This window comes from Apis mellifera, linkage group LG8 (assembly GCF_003254395.2).
Source record: "Apis mellifera strain DH4 linkage group LG8, Amel_HAv3.1, whole genome shotgun sequence".
NCBI classification, from domain to species: Eukaryota; Metazoa; Arthropoda; class Insecta; order Hymenoptera; family Apidae; genus Apis; species Apis mellifera.
In genome coordinates this window covers 500,133-528,130 of record NC_037645.1, presented here as the reverse complement: position 1 = coordinate 528,130, position 27,998 = coordinate 500,133, and the positions used below count along the sequence as shown (strand labels likewise).

Below are 27,998 nucleotides of genomic sequence, written 5' to 3'. Positions count from 1 at the left end.
ATTCAAATTGTAGTATAATAAATAATATTAATTTAGATATATTAAATAAAAGTTATATATATATATATATATATATATATATATACATATAGTATTAAAATTTTTATAATTAAACTAAAGATTTATTGAATTATTTTCCCATTTAATATTTAACCGACAACAGTACATAAATAATAAACAGAGGAATGTTTTTTATGTATACACATTTTCTGCTTTATAGCAGACATAAAATAATTTTTCCACTTTATAATACATTATTCTTACATACATACAGAGCACAATGTTTTCATAAAATTTATATAAGTCTAAGAATAACATTGACACTAAGAAGTTTGTACAAACAGCACATGTAACATTGCTGTAACAATATAATACATAGTATTCATTCAACAATTTTTGCAGAAATAATGAATTTCTTCATTATAAATTAACAATTGTCAATGAAAATCACTTAGAAGTAGTAATTTAATAAGGAATTTGATTCTGATAATACTGTATCATATCATAAGTTTTCGTACGGAAATTGAGGTAGCTGTTACGTATTACGTTGAGCATATAGGCCGCTGCTTCGCGATCAGTTGCTGTCGGCACAAATCTACCGCGTAAAAGTTTTATTGTTTGCCCACGGAAACATGGCAATCCAGTATCAAGCATTAAAGAAACTAAAGAAATAATAGCTTCTTGATAAGGTCTGTAAAAATTATGATTTAATTAGAATTTATAACTAATTCGAAAATTATTTATTTGGAAAAAAATAAATCTAATTGAATTAATTAGATTTATTCAATTATTTTTATATGTTGAATCTTTTTTAAAGATTAATTGAATATAATATATATAAAATTTAAAAGTTTAACAAATCTTATAATTTCAAATTTTGTTGAATTTATTTTCATTTACCTTACGGCAAGAAAAGCCTGTACACATAATTCCATAAACCAACGGAAAGGTGCAGCTTCCATTTTACCTCCCATTACAAGCACCATTTCATCAGTCAGTTTAATATCAGGTTCAAAGCCTAAATTACCTCCAGGCGAACTTTCAAACATAAATCCAAAATCGATATGTATAATATGGCCTTCAGTATCCAACATAATATTACCATTGTGGCGATCTTTTATTTGTAAAAGATATGTAATAACGCTGTAGGCAGCCATCGATTTTACGAAATTTCGACGTACATTTTGGAATTCTTTCGTTGTTTCATCTCCATAACGTGTGATAAAATATTGATGCATATCAATATCAGTAGTGCGACCAAGTTGATCACGTGAAGTTGCATTAGGTACACATTCTATGACACCACACTGAAACATATATTCTTTATAATACTTTATATATAATATAATATCTTTATAATACTTTATATTAATACTTTATGATATAATAATGATCATAAAAAATTGAGATTAAAATTATTTCTTATAATTAAAAAATAAAATAAAGTAACTTACCCCGGGTGCTGTAGCTACTACTCTATATGGGAACAAAAATAAATTTAATCCAACTTTTTGAAATATATTTTTGAAAATACTGATTACTTGTAAAGCTAACATATCTTGTCTAACATCATCTCCAACTTTAAAAATAGCAGCTTGCCATGTCTCTTTTTCTGATTCTCTTTTAACATCCATTTTACCATTAGCTGATACTGCTAATGCAATATTTTCTAATTCGTTAATTCCATATTTTCGTACTTTAAAGCGCGCTAAAAATGGTGCTTTTGCTGCACTATAAATGATAAAAATATATAAAATAATAATGACTAATATAAAATAATATGCAAAGAATATATATAAAGAAAATATTTCAATGTATTTACCTTTGCATAGGAGTTCCACTTTGATAATCAATATCAATTACCATGGCTTCAGGATTAGATGGTAAATAGCAACTTGGTTGTACTTTGATTTTTGATAAAGCTTTTAAACATGCTGCTTTACGTTCTGAACCTTTAGGATATGGTCTTATTTCACCTGAAATATTTGTAATCTTTTCGAAAAAGTCGAATTCTCTTTCATAAAATTGTTTTGCTGGGCCAGATAATGATCCTAAAATACTTTTTACAAGCGAATCTAATATATCATACAGAATAGGATCTTTAATTTGTTTATCTTCATCTAAATACATATTTGTATACATGTTCCAAATTAATTGATGTGCTACTACCTGTATTAAAAATTAAGCATAACAATAAATTTTAATTCAAAAACAACTATATGATGTAAAATATAAATGATATATATATATATATAATATTTACTTGTGAACGTTTAGCTATTTTTTTTATAAATTCTATTACATAACCCATAGTATCATGGCGTACAGCTTGTACAAGTTGTGGTATATAGAAAAGTACAGCATCTGCTGGGTAGCTACTTAGTACCTCTACTGCATATTGTGCAGATATTGGATGATGAGGAAATTGACGAGAAAAATATGCTAAAGCTTGAATAGGTGATACTCTTTCCCATGTTAGCATATATACCAACTAAAACATATTGAAATAGTAAATTAGAATATATAGTTAATAAAATGTAATAAGTTAATGAAAGATTTTGAAAATAATCTTTAAAAAATATCTTACTTCAGGTACATCATTAAGTAATGTGTCAGTTGTAACAAGATACTGTAAAGCTTCTGGGACATGCATAACTGGTACAGGTTTAAGACGAACAAGACCACATACTTCTTTAATAATAATTTCTGAATTTTTTAATCGAACTGGTAAAAATATAGCAAGTACAGGACTAATTTCCCATGCAAGTCGCGTATATTCACGCCATCGATCATTCATACCCTTAGCGCGCCATTCTGCAATACTCGATTCACCAGGAAGTGCAAGTTCTTGTCTTCCACTAGGATTTCTCCAAACCTATAATTTAAAATATTAAATAATGTTGAAAAAATTAAGAAAAGTATATAAAGTATAAAATTAAAACTTACTAATAACATTTCTATTTCAACTGCCAGCAGTTCAAGAATCAAATTTCTTTTTTTTATATAATCCTTTACAAAAACATTAGCATTCATAACACGTTTGCTACGATTACTACGTTTACCTAATGTATTACTACTAGTTGACATTGGAACTGTATTAATCCATACGCTCGTCGGTGTTTTTGAAAATTCACTATTAGTAGTACCTAAAGCTGTACTTAATGAACTAATTGTTTCGCTAGGTCCAAAACCACCAGTTGAATATGACTGGGGTGTTAAAATTTCAAATTCACTTTCATTACCAGTCATTACTAAATATTTTTTATCACTATGCATTACCTAAAATGATAAAATATTATTAAATAAATAGAAACAGATAGAAAAAATTTAATATTTTTCTAAATTGAAAATATCTTACTGACTTGCCAAAATCGTATAAGCGTAACTAAATCTTCATGTAATTGCTCTAATTCTTGTGTTGGTACTTGACGATCTCGACAAAAATAATCTAAACAGTTACAATATACACGTTCTCGTAACACATTTTTGCTTAATGTTCTATAAATAAAATTAGTTATTTGATTATTCAGTAAGTTAATATTTAGTGATATTGAATTTTGTATGATCTGTATATGAAATATAATACCTTGATAAAATATCTCCTTGAAGAAGAAGTAATCCACAAGAAAGCAATTTAAAACGTACTCCAATTGCGGCGACATGGCGGCTCATTCCAGGTTCCTCACCAGAAGCACCAACAGTCATGGGCAGTGACCGATGTAATAAAATCACAATCATGTCAACTGTCTCCTGACAGCAATATTTAGCAGTTTCAATTAATTCTACGATAAATGTAACCCAAATATCGTGAGGTTTGACTTGGGGAGGATTTGGACCTAACTTGCAACCTTCGTATATTGCCAGAGGACTAACTTCTTCTTCATCTGGTGCAAACAAACCCATTCTTTTGTCAACAGTATATTGCCATGCAACAAACATTTCTTGTAAGAAACGTAATTTTAAATCTGGCCGTACAGTGAGTATCCATTGCCAACATTCAACTGCTGTAGTCATAGCTGCAGGAGTGAACAATTCAATCTGCGAAGAAGCTACTGTATGTAACAAACGTCTATGTGTTCCTGAATAGAAATTGTAATATTGCAAATTATATAACAAACAAGAATAGCAATTTTCAAAAAATTATTATTGCAAATTACCAGGCATAGATATTAATAATGCAGTAGCACGCCAGAGAGCGCTACGATGCGTAACATCATTTCGTGCTCGGCAAGCCATCCATACAGCATCGATTAATAAATCTACAACTTTGTTCCTAATTTCTTCAAATGATATTTCAGAAGTAGATGATTCGGTTTGCGCCAATGATAACATTCCTGCTATTTCTCCGGCATATCGTGATCGTGTTGACATCATTGACAAAAGCCACGAACTGGCTCCTTTTGGACCTTTTGGTCGCTTATCTAATGAATTGGTCTATAAGAAATATATTTTATTATTTTTAAAATTAAATATTTTAAAATATTAAAAATATTATTTTACATTTGGTAAGGCCGAGGTTGGAATAGCAAGATCTACAAATTCAAGAACTGAATCTGTAGATAAACATAAACCAGAATGATGTTTTAATCCAGAAGATGGAATTTGATTTACATATTCCTGTAAATGTGATCTAGTAGCTTGAGGCGCCCATTTCATAGCTTCTTGTACTATGCCTTTACACCTTGCAGTAAAATCTTTTACAATTATCTACATAATATAATTTAATTTTAGTATTTGTATAATTAATATATCTAATATTAATATAATATAAATATATGTATATATATATATATATACCTCTCTAGCTTCAAGTGTATCCATAAGTTCAATACTATATGGTGTACTAGGTATTCGTAAAATTGGTGTTTCTTCATTTGGATCAATTTGCAATGAAAACGATAAAATCTATATACATACAAATAATAATTTAATTGAACATAATAGCATAAATATAGAATAAAAAAGAATTCATACTTGTAATATATCCAACATGCTCCAAAGGACTTTACAATTCCATAAAAGATGCGGAAATGCATCCACCAATGCACTAAGATATTTATCTGCTATCCGTCTAATTTGTTTATGTACATGATTAAAATATACCAAGAGGAACTGAGCATGATTTTCGAGTTCTTTTTCACGTCGTTCATCTTTTGGTTTACGTTGCATAACATCTTTGAATTTCACAAAGACAGAATCAGCAACACAACAAATACATTGCCACATACCGCTTTTATCTTTTTGTAAATCTGTATCACATAAATATTCCATTATTGGTTGTAAACTAGGTTCAGAACTGTTTGCCACTCTCAATGTCTCTAACCAATAGACCGATAATAAATATGTACATTGTGCAAATTGTAATTTTGTCACATATTGTGATATATCGTTTGTTCTGTAAAAAAAAAAAAGAAATAATGTTTATAATATACATTAATTCTTTAAATACAATAATCCTTTAAAACAAATTTTGCAATAAAATGAATAAAAATATTTACCGAGTACTTAATTTTAATATTTGACTTCTTAATTCTTGTAATTCATTCAAAGAAACGCTATCATTGCGTACAGCTGAAGTATATTGTAATTCTCTCATTTCAAGTCGTGCACTTGTTTGCGAAATAAGATAAGGTGATTTTACAGCAATTTCTTTAACGCCTTCATACCATTCTGCGGGCCACAATCGCGGTGCTTGATCGCCAGCAAAACCCATTACGACACAATAAAGCCAAAAATCTTTAAAAAGCTTTAAAAGTCTTTTTTGTGGATGTCTGATCGGTGGAAGTCGCCGTACTAATATAGCAATTACAGGAATGAGCACACCTAAATTTCCCGCGCTACTTGCTGTTTTCTGATATATATTATGTAAAATATAAAAATTATGATCAAATTTTGTAAATTGCCATATAATTATTAATTATTAAGTTAATTAATTAATTATAATTAACTATAATTATAATTAATTATAATTACCGTCATAGTGACATTATTTGATGCTTTATCACTGGCACGTTTACCTTCTAATCCCAATTGAACAAAAAGTTCGAGCAAATGAAGTAATAAATCATTTAATTCTGTTTCACCTTGAAGATTTGCTGCTATATTTGCAAGAGCATTTGTGACTGCTTTAGCTACGTGACAATACTGCTTTCGATCATCATTAGAAGCATAAGTTGCCGTACTTGAACCCAATGACATAGAAAACATTTGCATTATACCTTCATAAATCTGAAAAAAAAATATATTTCTATATTTTACATAATATAATAATTTATACATGAAAGATTTTATTAATTTATTTGATAATTGTTAATTAATCTTAAAATGAACCTTTGATTCGCATTTCGCAATAATCATACATCCTAACTGATCCACGATCAGAAAATCAAGATCACTCGGAGTACGACAAAATAATTGTTGAAAAAACGGAAATATTGTACGCATAGTTTTTGGGGTATCTTTCAACGCAACAGCGACGTGCCCCAACATGATTACTATATTTTTCGAAATTAATTCACTATTCGACCTGTCATCGGATTCACTAAAAATATTGAAATAAATAATTGAGATATCGTAATTAAAGCATTCAAAAAAAAAAAGAAAGGGAAAAATAAATAAAATGTATAAATGGAAAAATATTTATAATACCCGTCGCATATATCAGCAGCAAATAATCTATTCGAAACACTAGCAACTAATGCTGGTACACAATCCGGATTTACAGAATGAGCAGCTTCTAGAGCAATACAAAGATTACCAATAGCTGCATCTCGTAATTTTTCAAAAGCTGTTTGTATCGACGAAGTAGTTTGTTTCGAATCTTGTATATCTTTCCCTTAAAAAAAAAAAAATAATTTTTCATATGTAATACAGCATTACATAATATAATATGTTTATTAAAAATTTTATGTTACCTCTTTCACTTTGTTGACGATGTAATTTAAGTAATATAGGCGATGGAACAACAAGAAAATCTCGAAGATAATATATAGATGTACTTGCAATATTAGGAAATTTTTGCGCTAATTTTCCTAATCCTTCAAGGCATACCATTAATAAAGGCATATGTGCCAGCACCAGTTTTGGTCCATGATTAGAATTAATTTTTTCAACTAAACGTCCGCATAAACTATCTGCACCTGTAAATAATATGTAATTCCATAAATAATATTTGCAAATGCAATGCTACTATTTGTAGGCCAGATAATTTTTGTTAATTCTAAAAATTTTTCCCAGAAAATGAAGAGCACTGTATAGAAATTACTCTTTCAATAATTTAAAATAGCAGTGCATAGAAATATATAAGTATATATATATTGTTGTCTTATGTATGAATTTGTCGCTTATTTTCGCATTAATAATTTGAACAAACAATTAAAATTAGCTAAGAGAATTATGTTTAGTGGAATAACAATTAAATTAACGGCGTTAATGTAATATCAAAGTAGGAATTGTATTCGTTAGTTAAAAATTATTGAAGGTTATCAGAGATATGGGATGATCAATCGAAATGCAATATAAGCTAAATTCGAATACCCTCGCCAATCAGCATTGAACTGATATCTGCGAATAGCGCGGACAAATCATACTGGTCTCTCACTGGAAAAATAATGTAATGATCTACATATAATCCTACCAATGCAAAAGATTTATATTTAAATAATTTTATTAAAACATAATAAGAATATTAAACATATATGGTTTTCCAGGCTATATTAAAATGTTGATTTATTACTTACCAGTTTCATCACCAATTGCCCAAACAAGAAGATCAACACACGCAGAATTAGCCATAACATTTACTTTAAATCTATTTACAGTTCGGAAATTAGTATCCATGTCTTCGCGTTCACTTGCATCATGTTGACGCGATTGCAATTCTGTTTGACCAGATAAAAATAGACCTTTTACGAACTCTTGTACATCCCTTGTAAACGGAGTAGGCAAATCGCGTTGATTTTGTAACAATTCTCGTAAAAGAGCAACCATTACTAAATTCATTGTCTCACTAAATGTACGATAAGGAAATATTTGCACCTGTCCAGAATTGTAAACCTAAATAAAAATATAATCAAGTGGAATTTATATTAAATAAAATTAATTAACATTATATAATTTTATTATAAAATAATATAACTAACTTGTTGAGTTTCTTCATCAAGAAATGTTAAAATTTCTTTAGTAAGCAATTTCTTTGCTAAAGCCAATACACTTTGTAAATGTACTACATTAAATTGCATACCAGCTCTTCTCTCAGGGCTTTCATTGCATCTCATTTGAGGAAACTGATTGAAACTTGATCCATATCGACTAAAAAAATATGTGGGTGGATCATAGGGTACTGATGAATAAGATTGTAATGATGGTCGTTTAGCACAAGGATATTCGTGATCCCCGATCAATAAACTTGGTGCAGTATCCACAGTCAGATGAGGATTCAAATTACCACTTAACGACCGAGGAATAATTGGTCGAAAGTTCGAAAAACTATGTTGTTTTCTATCCGATATTAAACGTGTTTCTGCATTTGGTTTTAAGAGAGGTGGTTCCGGCCTCGGAAAAATACGACATAAAAGAGGTGGATCAGTATATGCAAAGCGACCCATAGATCGAGCTAAACCGATTAATACTGGAACTAGACATTTACACAATGACACTAAAAAAAAATATATATTTATATATAAATATAATTGCAATAAAATATAGTTAGTAATAAAAAGAGAATATCTACATTTTGCTTGCATCCCTCTATTGCCATTTTGATCTTTGTATCCTCTAATGAGATTTGTTAAAACTGCAAGTATTTCTACTTGAGTAGAAATAATTTCTTCACGTACTGGTTCACATCTAGCTGCAACATCACTAAGTAATGTATTTAAACAAAAACTAAAACGTTCAGCAACAGGAATTCGTTCACTAGGTGAACATTTGACCTCATCCAACCATACAGCTTTTGGAAGACCACGTAATAATCGTAAAAGATAAGGTAATATTTTATCCCGATGTTGTAGACCAGATTCCAAAAAGTATATTCCCAATGCAATAGTTGCATCTTGACCTCTTTGATCTAATCTATATATACCTTGAGTAGATTCTTGTGGGCATAACTTGAATAATTGTGTGATCTATATTAAAAAAAATTTCTTTAATTCTTAACATTATTAACATAATTATTTAAATCAAATGTATTTAACAAAGAGTTATAGATACAAGTATAGCAAATTTTTTTCTTATTAATATTAATTGTATTTATAATGATATTTATTAATTGTCAACATAATTTAAATTAATTTTAATAAATAATAATTAAATATTAATAATCTTATGTCATAATTCAATAAAGGATATTGTTTCTTTTAATTTGAAAAAATATAATAAACACTCATATTATATAAATATTAAAAATCATTACTTTATTTAAAATCAAATACTTATAAGTTACATAAAATTATAATAACAAGATATTATTTAATCAAAAAATGTTTTATGTTTAATTAATTATTTAATTAAAAATAATAAATTAGAAAATAATTAATCAATACAAAAGGAAAAATTAGAATATTTGATAATAAATAAAAAATATTTTGCAATTTTTTATTTACAAAGTTGTATTTGTAAAACAATTGTTTAAAGTGAATTATATCTGTAACATATATTACAACTCATTTATTTAGAAACATAATAACGTCAATAATTAATTACAATGAATTGATTGTCTGAATTACATCATGAGATGACATATCAGAATATTAGCTGACATATTTTTGAAATTAACCTAATCTTAATAAAATGTCAAATTTTTTTTTATACGTAAATATCATTTTAATTTACAATTCAAGATCAATAATTAACGTACCTTTTCTGATGATGTAGGTTTAATTGCTGCTAAACATCTAGCTAAATGTTGGACGGCTTTTGAGAAAAACAATTTCTCGTCTGCCACCATTTTGCCCACTGTCTACTTGCCGTATGATTATATTTCTCGTAAATATCGTCTGCTTGTCTCATTGACAAAGCGCCTTCTGTTATTCGATCTATCGATTATTTAAATTCGATATTTAAATTTCCATAAACTTAAATTTCAGTTTATTTCAAAAGAATAATAATATTTTATATATGTATTTATAATATCAATAATGAATTTTAATGATTAAAATCTATTTCATATAATTATGTAAAATATATTTAATTAAATGGGAATAAATTATAAATAGAATAAAAGTGAAATTTGAAAAATATAAAAATTTAAGATAAATTTAGCAATTATATAATGATTAATATATATACAATATATACTAAATTTATTTATATTAGATATTTTTATATTTAATAAATATATTATTTGATTTACTTGATGATCGATAGAAATCGATAGTAATTTAAAAGTTGATATATCGATTTAATCTCTTGAAGTCACAGTTTGAATTTGTACTGTTAATATTGCTGACGTATGAATGAACAAACAGATTAATTTTTAATTTTAACATTTAAAAATTTTTACAAAAAATGCAAAAATATTAAGAGTGTTAATATTTTAAGAGTGTTAAAAATGATACTGAAGAAAGGATTTGGTAAGTGAATTTATTAAAAATTTAATTCAATTATAAAATTGAATATTGTAGAATGCATGCAATTTCTTATTAGTAATAGAACAATATATAACTTTAATTAATAATATTTTTTGAATGAATTATAAATATTTAAAATTATAATATATTAAATATATTTATATATACATATTTATATTACAATTTTTAGTCCATGATAAATAGTACTCCAATTTTTTGCGATATAAAAAAAGCATTTTTTTCGATAAATTTATATTATCAATCTTATATCGAACAAATTTTTTGAAAAATTTTTTATTTTCACTGTCATTTTTATTTTTCAATATTTCTTTTGTTGCTGCTATTAATAATCTATATAATTCAGAAAGTGCAACAGCAATATACAGATATTTATTTTCGGAATTTTCACCTTGCATTATTATATTACCAGCTTCTTTGAAAGCTAATAAAGTTTGTTCATCTTGTGGTAACCAATTACACTGAAAACAATTAACAAATTTTTTATATCTTTTTATTTTTTGAATATTAAATATTATAAAACTTATACTAATATAATGTTATGAACTAATAATTTACTAATAACTTACACTAATAATTTTATGAACAATAGAAGTTATTGCTGATTCTGAATTTTCATAAACTTTATTATATTTCATATTTTCACTGAGATCAAGAAAAAGAATTGTAGCTTCTACTGGACAGTTTAGGTAATCACCATTATAATAATTTGCTATGTATGCATATGCATAGATTACATTTATTATATTATATTCAACATTTGGAGAAGCTTTCTGTAAGAAATATTTTAGCTTTTATAATATTATATTACATTAAACTTCTATTAATATATTTTAATACCTGTAATTCATTAAATATTGGAACATCTATTAGTGAAGGAAGTTTCTGTGATTGTTCATCATATGTTTGATCCATATCTTCAACAAGTTTCTTTTTCGTACAATGAATCCACCATGGAATCCATTTTGGTAAAAATTTATCTATATCACCATTTTTTATTAGAGCTTCAAATTCTTGTTTCTCAGCATTTGTTAATACAGACCATACTTCATCTGCATTATCTAAATTTATATTATAAAGTCTTTTTTCTAAATCTGATATCTAAAAAAGAAACAGTTTAGATATTAATATTAGATATTTAAATAAGAATAAAAAAAACAAATTGTTGTATCAATATAACAGAAATTATTATATCAATATGAATTCAATTCACATTCTCTTCATCATCCGAATCTAATTGTTCTTCTGATTCTTCATCAATTTCATTATTTTCCAATGTTTCCATGTCTTCTAAATCTTGTTCATGTACTCTTTTGAGAATTTTTAACATCTTTTGTCTATCTTCTGCGTTTTTTTCTTGAGATTTGAGCTCATTTATTACACATTGCTTATAAAAACTTTCTGAACATTCTAAGTGAGCTTCTGATTTATAGCAATCAACACTGCAATATTTTATCTCACATCGTGGACAAATATATATATGAGGATGTTTATTACATCTAAAAATAAATAAAAAGTTCTAAAAAATATATCTTTCATGAATTTTTTATATTAATATAAATATTATTAATATTTATGATATAAAATTTTTTTAAATATAAAAAAATTTTTCAAAAAATATTTAAAATAATTTAAAAAATAAATTCTTAGGCTTGCTTTTAAAAATATTTAAACATAATATTTATAAACAATTTGAGGTTAATAATATTGATACGTACAATTTGCAAATATTATTTATATTTGTAGAACTCGTTTCTCGAATATCCATTATTTTAGATTGTTTTTAAATTAATTAAATTTTTAAATTATTCAATATAAGTTTATATTAGCATTATATTAATAATTTCTAAATTTTACATGTCTAAGACGTAGTAATCATTTTCAAACGTGTTATTTGGTTTGGTATTATATACTGTATAAGTTGATATCATAAAAAAATAATTTTTAGATGTATAATAAAACATTTATATATTAAAAAGGAAAAAATATATTTTCAAATTTAAGATTTATATATAAATTCATTTATTTATATATATGCATTACAAATTAATTTATAAATAATAGTATCACGAACCTAACCTATTGTTAGGTTTTTCGACTAAAGTACCATTTTTCAGTTTTTTATAATTGAATTCAATTTCTTTTCGTTTGTTTGTCCAAGCTTTAGTATCTATTTTTGATAATATATGTTCAGGATCTACGGCCACTTCTTTGCATTTTAATAAATTTGCTTTTTCATCTATATTTGTTTCCATTTTTCTTTTCTTTTGAAACTTTGTAAGATCTTCTTCAAGTGTTAAAAACTCTGATGAAGAATTGAGCAATTTTATACCATAATTATTACTTTCATTATCTTTTTCATTTATAATATTGTCTGTTGTTTTCTTCTTTATTTTAATGGATCTGAAAAATTGTCTTAGTATGTAAAAAATAAATAAAAATTATTTAATAGATAATTTAAATTCAAATTAATAATTATATATTTTAAATAATTACGTACTTTTCTAGCATTTCATCTAATTTTTTTGCAACATAATTTTGAAATGTTGGAGTTACGCCAAAATTGGAAAATGTATCTTCATGTTCTAATTTTTTTCTTAATGATATGGGATTTGTATTAATTTCTATTGAATTACCTAAAAAAAAAATAAAAGAAAAATTGCTATTTATTAGATATTAAGAATATGATTAAGATATGAAGATATGAAAGTGAGGTTATAATACTTACATTCATTTGGTTTTTTAGAAACATCTGTGTTTTTAAATTTTTCATTAGAAAAATAGTGTTCTTTTAGAAGTTGATGATCAGTTGCTTCTTTTATTGCATTTGTTGATATTTCATCTTCAGAACTACTTGAATCGTCATTGTTTTTCTCTAACATTGTTCTCGAATGTTTCGATAACAATCGATAATCGAATTTAAATTCTACAATGTCGTACACATCTTATAATTTGTACTATTTATCTATAGTTTAACAAATTATTTTATCAAAGAAAAAAAAAAACAAAAAAATTAAAAGTGAAATTGATTATTTAATTAACTCATTGCCGAAATTTGTTTATTAGTTAGTAGTTATAAATTTTTGTACAGAATGTGAGTACTTGAAATGCGTGTAAAGATGTTCGTATATTGTACAATTATTCAGTAGGAATATCCTTCGTTAGCAATTAAAAACACAAGTCTCAAATATTTCCATACTTGAAAGGCATACAGTGGAGGAATAATTAATTACTATATAGTTTAATATAAATTTAAAGCTAACATAAATTATACTAAATATTTTTCACATATTTTTATTTTTATTTTAACTTGAAAAAGATTACGCATTTTTTTTTAAATAGAAAATTATAAGAAAAATAAAGTGAAATTATAATAATAAAATTAAATGGGATCATTAAAAAAATGGTGATAAAATATTAAAAGATTAATAGATTCACCAAAAAAAGAAAACAATAATAAATCTTCAAAACAATTCTAAAAATATTTAGCATTACATATCTTGTATCGTGTCGTTAAATTTTATTCGTTAATTTTAATCATTTTGATTGAATTTTATTATTGTATCGCTATAACCACATATTTAACGCCACATGTACAAAAATTCGATCATTTCGAAGAAATACCTACATCTCAATGAAGTGAAAATTGAAATGAAGTAAAGTGAAATGATGAAAAAACAAAGACGATGGCAATAGTAATTAATGAGATAAAATAATGAATGGAATTAATCATCAATGAAATAGAAAATAAATGCTCGGAGTATTTGGAAGTGTGTGTCTTAAACATAAACAATGTTGTATTTTAAAATATTATAATTATTCTCTGTTCGAGAAGGAAACATTTCGACTAAATTATGTCAACGTGTTTAACGATAAGATTAATAAGAATTACAGGCGCAAATTATCTTCAATCGTTTCTGACCTATTCGATGCTGGCTTGAAAGGAACAATTCGTAGAGACTTGTGGTCTAAAAACTAAATGGACGGGCGAAGTCGAATATTGCCAACGATGTTTATGTACACGATTTAATGATCGTTTTTTCTTCTTCTGTTTTCTTTCTCTCTCGTCCTCCCTAATAATTCAATCTTAATCTAAATACATTTAATAATATATTCTCACTTTGCATCATCATTTCTTCTTCTTTCTCTTTATACTTTTTTCTTTTTATTTTAATGCGCTTCTGAGAGATTTCATATACATTGTTCTTTTTTTGTATATTTATGTATATATGTATACGTATTTTCTTTTGCACATTTCTTAATTTAAATGATTATAATCATTTTTTATTTCTTTCTTTCTCATTTTCTTTTTTTTTTTTTTTCTTAAATAATAATTGTAAAATGTATAAAATATACAAGGAGCAATGTTCACAAGTACATTTTATACAGATATACATTTTCGCGTAAAGATATTGTAGGTGTTTATATGTGTACGTATGTTTTACTTTTATTTCCTCTAATATTATCTTTGATGTGTGCATTGGCTTTTTTTTTGGCTCGTTTGTCAATTTGTTTCTGGCATTTATTTATGTATGTATGTATATGTATATGTATATGTATATGCATATTTACGTGTATGACATTGTATGTATACTTATTATACTTATGTATATGTATATTCCTTTCTCGTCATCGTATCTCAATGTACAGTAATGTTTTATTTTATTTTTTATAATTTTTTTATTTCTTTGCTAAGGCATTCATTATGGCAAGTATATTTTAAAAGTGCTGATGTCTAAACGCGCGTGAATACTTATATAGTTTTCTGTTTTTTTTCATTTTCGTACATTATAAAAGTATATTGGCCAGTTATATAACTTCTAATTAGCCAGCTACATGTTCACTTAAAAAACGATTCGCTCGTTAGAAAAAGAACTAATCTTGCTTCGTATTTTTTTCTTTTTTTTCTTTTTTCTTGTTTCATTAATTGTAATTGTTCTTATTTTTTTTATCGTAGTTTTTTTTATTTATTTCGCGTTTAATTCAATTGCGCCTTATAATCCGCGGCCACTAATTGTTTTCTTTTTTTTTTTATACTCTCTATTTTGCATGCATCTTTACTCTTATGCTCGTTATTCGATTATTTCTGCAATTAATTTTTTTTTCTTTTTTTAATTATCCTTTAATAAAATATATTTAATCGCAGGCTAGAGAATCGGAAATAAGAAGATGTATACGTATATGTCTGAAGAATTATAATGTATTATTCCTTCGCTATAGAATCTTTTTCATACGTATTATTTTATTTTATTTTTTTCTGTAATTCATTTTTTTATTTTTCGACTATAGTGGAATTATAATTGATGTGGTCAGTTTTTTCCCCTCATTTCTCCTTGTTTACACCGACATAACGAACACAAAAACTTTCATCGGTGTAATGTGTATATATATGTATGTATATGTGTGTATATGTGTATGACAAATTATGGATGACAAAATTATTTCGATTAAATCCCAACCTTTACTTATTTCAATTTAAACCTCTTACTCGCTTCTTTTTTTTTAAATATATTTTAACTTCCTCGTGCCACGAGTTGGCATAAACGGAATTCATCTTTATCGTACGCACGCGCGCATATACACTTACATGTATGTGAAGTGTATATATATATATATATATATTTTTCTTCTTTTATTTTGTTTCTTTATAATCGCAAAACATAATTTGCCTTTTTTTAACAGGCGATTGAATCACTCTTGCAAACAATGGTGTAGTGAATATAGTTTTTTTAGGTAAAATAATTTAATGATAACTCTCTAGTTGCCATCTGTTAACTCTTCGTTAAACATTAATTTAATATATAAAAGAAAAATTTTGGATATTTCAATTTATTAAAGGCATAATATTTCATATGATAGAATATTTCTTATTTAAGTAATTAATAAACGTTAAATTTTATTTAAAGTTTTAAATCTATTAGTATATTCTTCTCACAAAGTAAGATTTCTTTAAAAGATCATTTAAATTAAATTGTCGATTTGCTTCTCGTGATAGATAGATTGAAAGTCACAAAAGAAAAACGACTAGAGAGTCAACTGTAATGAAGAGATAAACGAAATATTTTTTTTAAATAGAAATATAATATCATATAAACAATCCAAATCGAGTCTTGGAATGCAAATTCTGTATTATCATACTACACCATTGAGTTTTATAACACAACGGAGTTACAATAGAATGAAAATGTACATATTTTAATTTTCATCAATCGCAAACATTGCATTAACTCGAACATTTTTTATAATCTATAATCACTTTTTATAATTCTATCTCTTTGAATGATTAGAACGATTCATCCCGGAGCGACAGGAATATTCGATCGATCTTTAATCCTTTCGACACTCGATTCGTTTTTGTTCGATTAATTATATTTTCTATTGTGAATTTGTCGAAATTACTATGAGTCCTATTTAAATTCTATGAGTAAAAATTACTATCTTTCTGATGTTTTTTCTTTTTTTTTCTTTTCTTTTCTTTTCTTCTAAATTTTAAAGTGAAAGATTCGAGGATTAAAGACACGACTAAAGAGGCGTCGTCGAGTGCGAAAAGTTAAACATCGATACTCGGAACTCAATAATTGAATGATAATTCGTTAATTGCTTCATTTCATTTTTTTTCTTTTTCTTTTTTATCTGATTCCATATTATTCGCTTTTACAATTATTTGTGTGCATTTTGAACAAGCACCTATTATGAGCTCATAATTTTTATATCCGCTTGCTACTACACTTGCTTTTTTTTTTTTTTGTTATAGGGCTGCATTTTTCTCTCTCGCTTTTTCTCTCTTTCGCTCGCTTTATTTTTCTTCCTCTCTCCTTGTCTCTTCGCATCACGCGTTCTCGTCGATTTTTATATCGAACGAAATCGTCGATGATTTTTTTTCAGCAAACTCCGCGAAAAACATGTTTTTATTATTATTATTATTATATATATATATATATATTTTTTTTTGTAACAAACTTAGCGAACGATGTCTAATTAGAAAAACGTCAAGAGATTCGTACCATTGCTTGCGTGTAGCATACATACTTACATAGATTCATACAATAAGCGCGATACGACCAAGATGCACGCTTATGGTGTGAATTTTGTAGAAAACTCTTTCGTAGAAAATTGACGCTAGGGTAATGTTTTATTCTCTCTCTCTTTCTCTCTCTCTCTCTCAATCGCGTACGTCCTCTTTCTCTCTTTCTCAGACTTTCAATCGTACATACATTCTTTCTCTCGTATTTTCTTCTTTTTTTTTATTGTTTTTTGTTATTACATTTGTTTTTTTTGTGTCTTTTTTTTTTTACAAGGCGCTACTATGTAAATTTCTCGCATGACGAGGATGATTTCTACATGGTGGCACACTTTTAAATCGATTTAACGATGATCTCTACTCGTATCCTTGTATCTATCTTGTTTGTTACGTTAAAAACAATTGCTATTTGAGTTTTTTAATTATTGATTCTTTCATAGCGTAACGCGAAAGTTAATTAAGGATTATAAATAACAAGTCGCTATTATATTATTCAGGTAATTTTAATTTGTAAATTCGATAAAAATTATTGTTAAAATTTCTATAGAAATGAGATTTAACTGATGTAAAGGGACTATGATTCGATCTTTAATCTTTTCGAAACAAATAATATCGATATATAAATTATATTTTATGCTAGATTAAATTTTTTATATGCTAATTTCATTCTTATCTCAATAAACAAAAAAAATATTGAGAACATTAGAAAATCGTTATTAAAATTTTTGAATTAAAATATGAACTAAAATTAGTCTTTTTTTATTACACTATGAAAGAATTATCTAATTAGATCAAAAGATCGAGAAAATGAGAGAAATATAACGAGATAAATTGCGGTGACTAAATTCTACTAATGACATTTACAAGGCGGTCGACATGTCGATTGATCTGTGATAACGAACTTTAATATCTTCGATTTCGTTGTTTCAATCACTTATGCACACGTGTGTATATAATGTGTATTTATTCGAGCAAAATTATTGATTATCGGGATAATATCGTCGTCTATTCGTGATCTATATAACACATCTATACAGTTTAAACCATTGTTACGTGTCACCCTGTAGAGATCATCGAAAAACGGCTTGTCAGTGTACTGTCTAACAAAGCTTAGCATTCTACTTGGCATTGGACAGTCACACGTTTCATTATCGATCGTTAGCATTTTTTTCTCTTTTGTCTTTATAATCTTCATTTTTTAAATAGTTTTATATATTCGATCCTTGAAACCGGAAACGGAAATGTTTTATTTTTTTTTTTTAAATTTAGGTATACATTAGGTTTTGTCTGTCTACATTGTCACTGCTATGATTTAACTCGACTATGCTCTCTCGATTTGATAGATAGGCTCGTTAAACTTGCAAGTCGTAATAATAATATAAACGAAATTTTATTTTAACTGTTTTCTTTTCTTTTTTTTTTTCTTTTTTGTTTTTCGAGAATAATAGGTGAATTGCGAGATTTAGATGGTGGAGAGGTTTCTGGAGAACAAATTTTTTGGAATTGTTGTCTGGTGATGAGGAATATTTGAAAAATAAAATTATATGTTTGATTAGATATTTTACAAAATTAAAATTATTGAATATTAATATTAAGATAGCGTTTAACTAAACTTACAAATAAAAATTTGAAATAAAGATAATTTTTAAATTTTTATTTAGTTTTAACTTAATAGAGAAATGTAGAATTGAATCTAGAAAGTCTTGGAACGCATAGAATCTTGGAAATTCTTTAAAAATTTTTTTAATTAGTGATAGAAGTGATACTTTCTATTTCAGTAAAAAGTTATAGTAGTTTATATTGATGAAACTTTTATCTAGAAGATTTTTCCGTTTTAAGATTTTATATATTGTTAAATATTAATATGGTTTGTGTAAAACTAATTGAAAAAATTAAAAAATGATCATTCATACGATCATTTTTTATATTTCAATAAATATTTTTTAATGTCTTAACAAAATATAACATAAAATCAAAACTAAAAAAAAAAAAAATCACGTATATTAAAAGTATGAATATTAAAGTACATAGTAGAATTAATTTTAAAAAATATTAGCAAAATAAATTAAGATATTAATTAAATAAATAAATTTAGAATCATTCATCAATCATCACTTTCAAAATACTTTTTTTTATCGAATTTTCCTATTGTATCTATACGATGAATCATTCTATTCTATGATACACTAAATAACAATTTTAAACACGGTTTAAAAAAAAAAATTTCAACCCATCACCAAACTTATTTAAATACTGTATTTCAAAACATGGATAATCAGTTATTAACTGTTCAGCGATAGATCTCGCCGCGAACGAACTCGTAATTATAGTCAAAACGAGACATTTGATATGTTAAGATCCGGGATATACATTTCATAGTGCTACAGTCTTTTTTTTTTTGTGTTGTATATACTTTTTATATTCTGGCTTTAGAACAACAATTCTAGCGTCAAGTATTTGCATTTAATTCATATATCAATCGTTCACGACCATCTCGCAATTCATCATCCAATCATCGATCTCACGAGAAAATTGAAGGCTATTGACTTTCCTTTGTATCTTTTCTATTTTTTCCCTCTTTTACTTTTCTCATTTTTCCTTCCTTTTATTTTTGGAAATTTCCATTTGTTGACTTTTCGATTTCTTTGCATTGCAAGCGCGGATTTTACGGTACCATTTCCGATTTCACCGGACCCCTGCGATCTGTGTTCTCGTTTCTCTGCTACCTTTGTGAAACCTATTTCTCGATATCGATACAAAAACTAACTTCGCCTTTTTTGTATGTTAATTATTATTATTATTATTTTTTTTGTTGCTTTCGTTTTTGTTAATTTCGCTTAATTAGTCGCGTCTCACTCTTGTCGCTTAGTAAATAACATGTGCATCTCGAATAGCCGCACGATTTCTATTTTTTTTTCTTTTTTTTTCTTTTTTTTTTCTTTTTTTTAATATTTCTTAACACCATGTTTGTTCGCGTTTGCTCGATATTTAATCTTAGTATTATTCTTCTTTTTTTTTTTTTTATTCTTTTTCATTCCATTTTTTTTTTTTTTACTTTGCTATTTTTGTGATTGTCTATATGTACACGATACACATAGACCGATTTTTTTTTTTTTACAATATGCAACATATCTTATATTTTTAATCTTTCTCTATATACGGTAAATAGCGTTTCTCTCTTTTTTTCTCTCTTTTTTATCACGCTCTTCGATCGAAATTAGCAAACAGTATCTAAATAATTATCTATTGATTTTCGTTTTTTCAGCAGTGATAGCAAAGAGTACAATTTCCTTTCGTTCCTTCCCTATCGTAATTTCATCCTACGAATGGTAATAACCAGAATAATAATAAAAAGAAAAATAATAATAATAACAATAACAAAAATAATAATAATAATAATAATAATAATAATAATAATAATAATAATGATAATATTAATAATAATAATAATAATAATAATAATAATAATAATAATAATAATAATAATAATGATAATGATAATATTAATAATAATAATAATAATAAATAATTATAATAATAATAATAAAAATTAATAATAATAATAATAATGATGATGATAATAATAATAATAGTATATAATAATAATAATAATAGATAATAATAGTAATGATAATGATGATAATAATAATAATAATAATTGTTTACGATTTAATTCATCCATGTTCGCCTTATTTTTGTTCCTTTTTTTCAAATAATAATAATAATATTCTTTTTTTTTTCTCTCACATTTTTCTTGCTCACTTTCTCTTTTTCTTTCTATTTCCTTTTTCTTTTTCTTTGTATAATTAATTATACATACATTTTAGGCCCAAATCTTGTTGGCAGATTAGTCCTAGACCGATTTTGTGTATAGATTAATCTATAAAAATGTCGAACATCCGGTCTACGAGTATTCTACCATTTTTTGAGATACATTTTTTTTTGACTCGCGGTACGCCGTTCTCTCATCGTATTATAATATATAATATAATATATATAATATAATATAATATAATACAATATAATATAATATAATATAGTATAATATAATATAATATAATATAATATAATATAATATAATATAATATAATATGATATAATATAATATAATATGATATAATATAATATAATATGATATAATATAATATAATATAATATAATATAATATAATATAACATAGTATAATATAATATTATATAATATAATATAATATAATATAACATAATATAACATAATATAATATAATATAATGTAATATAATGTAATATAATGTAATATAATGTAATATAATTTAATATAATGTAATATAATTTAATATAATGTAATATAATGTAATATAATGTAATATAATATAATATAGTATAATATAATATAATATAATATAGTATAATATAATATAATATAATGTAATATAATGTAATATAATATAATGTAATATAATATAGTATAATATAATATAATATGATATAATATAATATAATATAATAATAATATTAATAATAATAATAATGATGATGATGGTGATGATGATGATGATGATGATGATGATGATGATGGTAATAATAATGATAATATTAATAATAATAGTAATAATAACAATAACAATAATAGTAATGATAATGATAATAATAATAGTAATAAGGATATTAATAATAATATTAATAGTAATGATAATAACAACAACAACAATAATAATAATCATAATTATCGTAGTTAGTTATTTTTATCGTTATTTATATGTATATATTTATATAATATAATATTATTCAGGATGACGTGAGGGGATGTAAAATAATGACAGAAAACTATCTCTCTCTTACATGAAAAATAGGTTTTTCTCGCATGTGTGTAGGTGTATATGTTTACATATGTATATGAAACGCATGTATATAATATTCCTAGACTCTCTTACGTGGATATTTATATATTTATATATGTATATATGTACATGTATGCATATCCAATCACATATGCATGAAAGGTGTATACGTTCAACTAGGAAACGAATGGCATGTTTCTTTCACTCGCCGTGTATGTTCTTATGTGATAAGTCAATATGTGTGTAATGTGGTATGTATGTGGCATGTATATATAGTATTTATATATAATACTTCAAAGTAACAAGCAACGTTGCTATTTCATATAAATTAGATTTTTAGGGCGTTCGTTTAATTATTTAAAGAAGAGTATTATTGTTAACAAATGCAATCTAAGTTCAGTTGAGTTAACAGATAGAACAGTGGTTCCTGCATCTTCTTTTTCACTATTATCGCGCAAATATTTTTATTATTTTTTGAATTATCAAATTATAGTTAAATTTATTTAACTCTTAAAAACTATTATATGAAAAAATATTTACTTGGAGTGAAATTTCACCTTACATAATGGCCTTTAAGGATTAATTAAATTTTGACAAAAAATATTATATTTTTAAATAAATATCATAATAAAAGTATAGTATTAGAAATGAGTAAAAAAAAAAAAGAAATAAAGAATATTTTATTTATTCTAAGATTTAAAAGAGAAATGCACAATAAAATTCGAGTCAGGAGCCACTGACCCGGAAAATATTCTCTCGAAATCGAGCATAGTTTTCTTCCGCTACGAATATGTGTTAATATCAGACAAATTCAACAATCGCGTTAAACTTTCAAGAAGCATAAAGAATAACACCGCTAAAATATACGTGTCAATAGCTACAAAAATAATATAATTCAATAATATTGATCTTAATTCTAATTTAATATTTCGTCTTTTTATTATTTTTTTTCTTGTCATCTGGAAAATATTCAACTAATTAATGAAATTAATGAAAGAGGAGCAATATTTTATTAAAAAATCGTCACTATATTTGAGACAGTCCGTAAATGTATATCGGTGTTGTCGGTGTTTAACCCTTCCTTGCAGTTTTACAGTTTAAAACGTTACATAATATCTGCAACACGGTATTGACCACTATGCATACTTTATATGTATATTTATGTATATGTATATATGTATATATATATATAATATAATGTGTTATCTGTTCTCTCATTTACGTTTTAGTTTTTTTGTTTTTATTTAATCTGCCTAGTGTTTTTTTTTTATTTTCATTTATGCGGTAGTGGATGTAATAATCATTGCAATGATAATCGGTAACAATAATAATTTATTACATAATATTTATAGCTTTCTCTCTTTCTTCTAATTTAATTCTCCTTTTGTGTTCGCTTCTTATAATACATCGCATGTCATTTGCCTGAATAAAAAGGTATATTTGTCTCTCTCTCTCTCTCTCTCGTTCGCTCTCTCTCGCGTTCCACTTAATTGTATTATTTCTCATTCATTGACGTTTTTTTATTTTTTCCTTAATATTAGCCATTATAGCCCAAAGAACACTCAACAAGTTAACACGGTCTTTGGGCCTTTGATTTTTTTTTATAATATTAATTTTCTTTTTTTTTTTTTATTTTTTTTTTTATTTGTTTGTTTGTTTGTAGAACGATTTAAACTTCTTCCGATTCCTTTTGTTTCCCTATCCCTATAAAGGTTTTTCGTATATCTTTTAATATTTCTCCGTTCCTGTGGCGTTCAACTCTTTTTCTTTCTCTTTCTTTCGTTCACGTCTCAGGACGGTCTTTTAAAACTTCGATTTTTTAATATAAATCAATTCGATATTGTTTATCCATTATTTTCTCATCGAATCAATTCGAGACATTTTATTTTGTAGTTTTTTTTTTTTGTTTTAATAAAATAAAACGATATTTATCATAAACTCTGCGAAGAAACGAGTTCCGAATTGCTGCTGGCGTGTTCCATAGATCTCGAGGATCTTAGCTTAAACGAAACATTTTCTTTCTTCTTCTTTTCTCCTCTTCTCTTTTTATTATCTTCTTATTTATTTTTACTTATCTCTTTCGATTGCCAACTTTCGGGATATCGCGAAATCTCTTCTCTCTTATTCCTCCTCTCTTTATTCGACTATTCGCACAGGATTATTTCAACGATACGAAGCTAAAGTTAAAACACGTTAACAAACTTATAACTGGAATATCACCTCGTTTCACGAGTTTCTTCCTTCTTCTCCTCTGTTAATATCGGTTAATTGTCTTTTTTTTAAAAAAAAAAAAAAAAAAAAAAAAAAAGGAAAAACCAAAAACAAAATCCTAATATCGTTCGCGTGTAGATTATGTACTCTCTTCCCCCTTATTTTCCTTTCTCTTTAAAATGCGAGACGCACGGCTTTTTGCAAAATCACAGAGAAATTTACGCATCGCTTAAACACTGTCGTTTTAAGATATCCTATTTAGTCCACGATGGGCTACGTAGATTTTTTTTATAAATTTCTAGGCCTGCTCTTCGTCGTTTGAGAATCTTCATCCTCGGTCGTCGTCTATTTTTTTTCTTCGCCATAATCGCGACGCCTACGTCGATGAAGAAGACTCGTGGCAGGAATAACGGCTCCCTGTTCTCCATTCGATGCCACAGCCAAGTCTGTTCTTTCTTCTCTTATTTTCTTCCTCCTTCCCTCGTCGAACTTGACACGTTCCGTAAGTTTATGAAAATTTATTATTACTCGACAATGTGTTTCTCCTCTTCGTTTGTCGGTTTGTGCTTCGTTTATTGCTGTCAACGTCTTCTCACGGATGAGAAAGAAACAGAAAGATTACGCCGAAAACGAAGATTTTTTTTATTATCCTTTCCATCGTAATGCTGTGCCATCGTTGGAGAACGTTGATGTATATTTTTTTTTTTTTTTTTTTTGGTCCGCACGATTTTACGCATAGATCCTGGACAACTGGAACGTGCCGTCAGGTTAATAATAAGAAGGCGCTAGAAATCGATCGCTAGAGGACTACTGGCATAGCGAATATTCTATGTATAGACTGCTTTTCTAGTGTAGTGTGTCCAGGATCTAGGCTTAAAAGTGCCGCCAATAATCGACACTGGACGCAGCCATTGTCGCCCATGGAGCCGTTAGTATCTCTCTGTATGCTAGTATAACGAGTGTCGTCATTGATACGAGTCCTTGTGGAAAGTGTCGCTCTTATGGAAGATTCGCCGCCCCTCTCGAGACAGTTCCTGGCTCGCAAAATTGTTTTCAGACTTCGGTCTGGGCAACAGGCAAGGAAGGGTCCTCAACTCCATGCTGTGCACCTGGAATTGAAGAATGATACATTATTCGAATATGATTTGAAAAAGGAATTTTTCTTTCTAAAAATTGAAAAGATTACAATTATTCAAATTCATTTAATTTTCCAATCCTATATAACAATATGCAATGGTTCAAATTTTTTTAACAAAATTTAACTCTAATACATAAATATTTTTTTGTTCTAGGTAAAAACTGACAAGGATTGAGGCAGAGCTCGACGAGAGAGTGGTTGATGCAAAGTGGATTGTTCGATTCGATCAGGTGATTATATATTTTAATTCGTTCATTTTCTTTATATCATTTACCGATGATCGTTATATTCTGTTCAATGTTACATATTTAATAATATTTCTAAAAAATATAGAGAAAAATTTATCGACTCAGCAACGATGCTGAAATATTTACCGATTCCTCACTGGCGCTGGCATGCGCAGCTTGTTCCGCGAGCGCGTTCACCACAGCGTTTATCGTTTTCGACTCGCTGCCGAGATCCTCCTCGCGGTGGGCCACCAGATTTGGATTCTTGCCGATTTTGTTCAACCTATGGAGAGAGCACAATTAAGCGTAGGGAATGTTGCACGGAACACAACCAACGATTAATTCACATCGATCGACTTACAAACCGTTTAGCAGTGTTACAGGTATTCCCTAAAAAATCGCACGTTATTATTTCCGCCGCGACTTGGAAAAAAAGTTGTATTATTCGTTTCTAATACCACTTGCACCGCTAAAGGTTTCACAATGTGAGATACAAGGTAAAAGAAAGTCAGTAGCTTTGAAATGCGCCCCGCAGAATCACATTTTTACGCGTGTTTGTAATTAATGATTTATTCGTTTTAACTCCTCGAAGATTGGAAAAGGAGGATAGTTTATGATTACGTATATTTTCATTTGTATCAGATTTAGATTTATAGATGATTGAAATTTGATTTATTTTTTAAGAGAGGGAAGAAATAATTCGTGTTTCATCATTGATTGGATTCTTCTCAATATATTCTACTCTATATCCACTAAGATATTTCTATGATATTCGTGAGAGGTTAAAACGTCCAATTGTTTGAATTTAAAGGGCAGTAGTTTTCATAAACTATTAAATTTATTTTTTAAGAGAGGGAAAAAAGGGAAGAAATAATTCGTGTTTTATCATTGATTGGATTCTTCTCAATATATTCTAGTCTATATCCACTAAGATATTTCTATGATATTCGTGAGAGGTTAAAACGTCCAATTGTTTGAATTTAAAGGGCAGTAGTTTTCATAAACTATTAAAATTGATTGAACAGGATAAATAATAGTGGTGCATTTAAATGAAAAGGAAAAAGTTGTATCATAAAGATATCTAATATCTAAAAATGTGCTTCAACTTCTTTCTCTTTATCTTATTCGATAAATAATATAATATTCGTATCAGATTTATAGATGATTGAAATTTGATTTATTTTTTAAGAGAGGGAAGAAAGGGAAGAAATAATTCATGTTTCATCATTGATTGGATTCTTCTCAATATATTCTACTCTATATCCACTAAGATATTTCTATGATATTCGTGAGAGGTTAAAACGTCCAATTGTTTGAACTTAAAGGGCAGTAGTTTTCATAAACTATTAAAATTGATTGAACAGGATAAATAATAGTGGTGCATTTAAATGAAAAGGAAAAAGTTGTATCATAAAGATATCATCTAATATCTAAAAATGTGCTTCAGCTTCTTTCTCTTTATCTTATTCGATAAATAATATACAAAATTCCTATCTGGAACGAAACAGAGAAATGTGACTCTGCGGAGATGCGGCAAAACCGAGAAATCCAAAACTCATTATACAAAGTATGTTTGCAAAATCATGAACAACATTACCATGTAAGTGAATGTGTCGAGTGTGAAGATTTATTTTGTCGCGGTGTTTTCAAGCTTTCTTCTTTCTTTTCGAAACGGGTCAAACCCCCGTTCGACTCGCGTCGTCTGCAGAATTTAGAGACGATCGCTCGTCGAACGGCGAACCACGTATTGAGAGAGCCAAAAAAAAAAGAGAGAGAGAGACAAAAAAAGAGAAAAAGAAATATCAAATTTCTAATTAAACTCTCTCGATTCATTGGAGACGCGTATCTAACGGATACCCGTCCCTTCATTGTAAGTTAGTGCGCTTTTCGTTGTAATACTTTCTCCCCAAGAAAAAGAATAGATTCTGCACTGTCACTGTCGCTCAATAAGAGAGATTCTTCAATCGTAAAGAAAAGGGCCGCGAGCCAAATAAGA

The 27,998-nt window shown here is 26.9% G+C and overlaps 4 protein-coding genes and 1 long non-coding RNA gene across 16 annotated transcripts in view; 1 reads left to right on the top strand and 4 right to left on the bottom strand.

The window, feature by feature from the left end:
* Positions 1 to 121: 121 nt before the first annotated feature.
* LOC551182 (phosphatidylinositol 4-kinase alpha) lies at positions 122 to 10,012 on the bottom strand. Its single transcript, XM_006557267.3, has 22 exons — positions 9,857 to 10,012; positions 8,732 to 9,125; positions 8,142 to 8,656; positions 7,740 to 8,055; positions 6,915 to 7,139; positions 6,649 to 6,835; positions 6,331 to 6,541; positions 5,974 to 6,228; positions 5,499 to 5,851; positions 4,975 to 5,395; positions 4,798 to 4,905; positions 4,501 to 4,707; positions 4,158 to 4,434; positions 3,587 to 4,079; positions 3,363 to 3,498; positions 2,947 to 3,279; positions 2,588 to 2,875; positions 2,264 to 2,491; positions 1,823 to 2,169; positions 1,455 to 1,731; positions 901 to 1,307; positions 122 to 691 (listed from the first exon to the last, which is right to left on the bottom strand). Exons 1-22 carry the CDS (start codon positions 9,944 to 9,946, stop codon positions 466 to 468), a joined length of 6,294 nt encoding a protein of 2,097 aa, XP_006557330.1. The 5' UTR covers positions 9,947 to 10,012; the 3' UTR covers positions 122 to 465.
* A 387-nt stretch (positions 10,013 to 10,399) lies between these two features.
* On the top strand, positions 10,400 to 26,199 carry LOC107964825. The gene is made up of 3 exons (XR_001703895.2): positions 10,400 to 10,571; positions 25,930 to 26,005; positions 26,109 to 26,199. It is a non-coding gene; the product is annotated as an uncharacterized LOC107964825 (long non-coding RNA).
* LOC100578259 (zinc finger HIT domain-containing protein 2) lies at positions 10,566 to 12,499 on the bottom strand. Its single transcript, XM_006557268.3, has 5 exons — positions 12,305 to 12,499; positions 11,800 to 12,085; positions 11,427 to 11,687; positions 11,156 to 11,359; positions 10,566 to 11,047 (listed from the first exon to the last, which is right to left on the bottom strand). Exons 1-5 carry the CDS (start codon positions 12,352 to 12,354, stop codon positions 10,727 to 10,729), a joined length of 1,122 nt encoding a protein of 373 aa, XP_006557331.2. The 5' UTR covers positions 12,355 to 12,499; the 3' UTR covers positions 10,566 to 10,726.
* On the bottom strand, positions 12,585 to 13,524 carry LOC100578113 (protein CUSTOS). The gene is made up of 3 exons (XM_003249034.4): positions 13,315 to 13,524; positions 13,087 to 13,222; positions 12,585 to 12,989 (listed from the first exon to the last, which is right to left on the bottom strand). Exons 1-3 carry the CDS (start codon positions 13,466 to 13,468, stop codon positions 12,653 to 12,655), a joined length of 627 nt encoding a protein of 208 aa, XP_003249082.2. The 5' UTR covers positions 13,469 to 13,524; the 3' UTR covers positions 12,585 to 12,652.
* The window catches only part of Amih (hyperpolarization-activated ion channel), a 180,512-nt gene continuing 176,521 nt past the window's right edge, over positions 24,008 to 27,998 (bottom strand). For 10 of the 12 annotated variants that reach the window (XM_026442017.1, XM_026442015.1, XM_026442011.1 and 7 more), the window contains 2 exons: positions 26,150 to 26,285; positions 24,008 to 25,746 (listed from right to left, as the gene is read on the bottom strand). In XM_026442017.1, coding sequence (XP_026297802.1) covers positions 25,603 to 25,746; positions 26,150 to 26,285 — 280 coding nt within the window. In that variant the 3' untranslated portion in view covers positions 24,008 to 25,602. 12 annotated transcript variants of the gene reach the window in all.

Bases quoted from the DNA above. Each gene is read 5' to 3' on its own strand.
- LOC551182 (XM_006557267.3), bottom strand. From the start codon at position 9,946: ATGGTGGCAGACGAGAAATTGTTTTTCTCAAAAGCCGTCCAACATTTA. The intron at 5,396-5,498 runs GTAAATATTTTT...TTTTTTTTACAG, and splicing joins ATATTAAAATTAAGTACTCG to AACAAACGATATATCACAAT. The intron at 2,492-2,587 runs GTAAGATATTTT...AATATGTTTTAG, and splicing joins TACTTAATGATGTACCTGAA to TTGGTATATATGCTAACATG.
- LOC100578113 (XM_003249034.4), bottom strand. From the start codon at position 13,468: ATGTTAGAGAAAAACAATGACGATTCAAGTAGTTCTGAAGATGAAATA. The intron at 13,223-13,314 runs GTAAGTATTATA...TTTTTTTTTTAG, and splicing joins TTCTAAAAAACCAAATGAAT to GTAATTCAATAGAAATTAAT. The intron at 12,990-13,086 runs GTACGTAATTAT...ACAATTTTTCAG, and splicing joins TTAGATGAAATGCTAGAAAA to ATCCATTAAAATAAAGAAGA.
- LOC100578259 (XM_006557268.3), bottom strand. From the start codon at position 12,354: ATGGATATTCGAGAAACGAGTTCTACAAATATAAATAATATTTGCAAA. The intron at 12,086-12,304 runs GTACGTATCAAT...ATTTATTTTTAG, and splicing joins ATAAATAATATTTGCAAATT to ATGTAATAAACATCCTCATA. The intron at 11,048-11,155 runs GTAAGTTATTAG...AATTGTTTTCAG, and splicing joins TTGTTCATAAAATTATTAGT to TGTAATTGGTTACCACAAGA.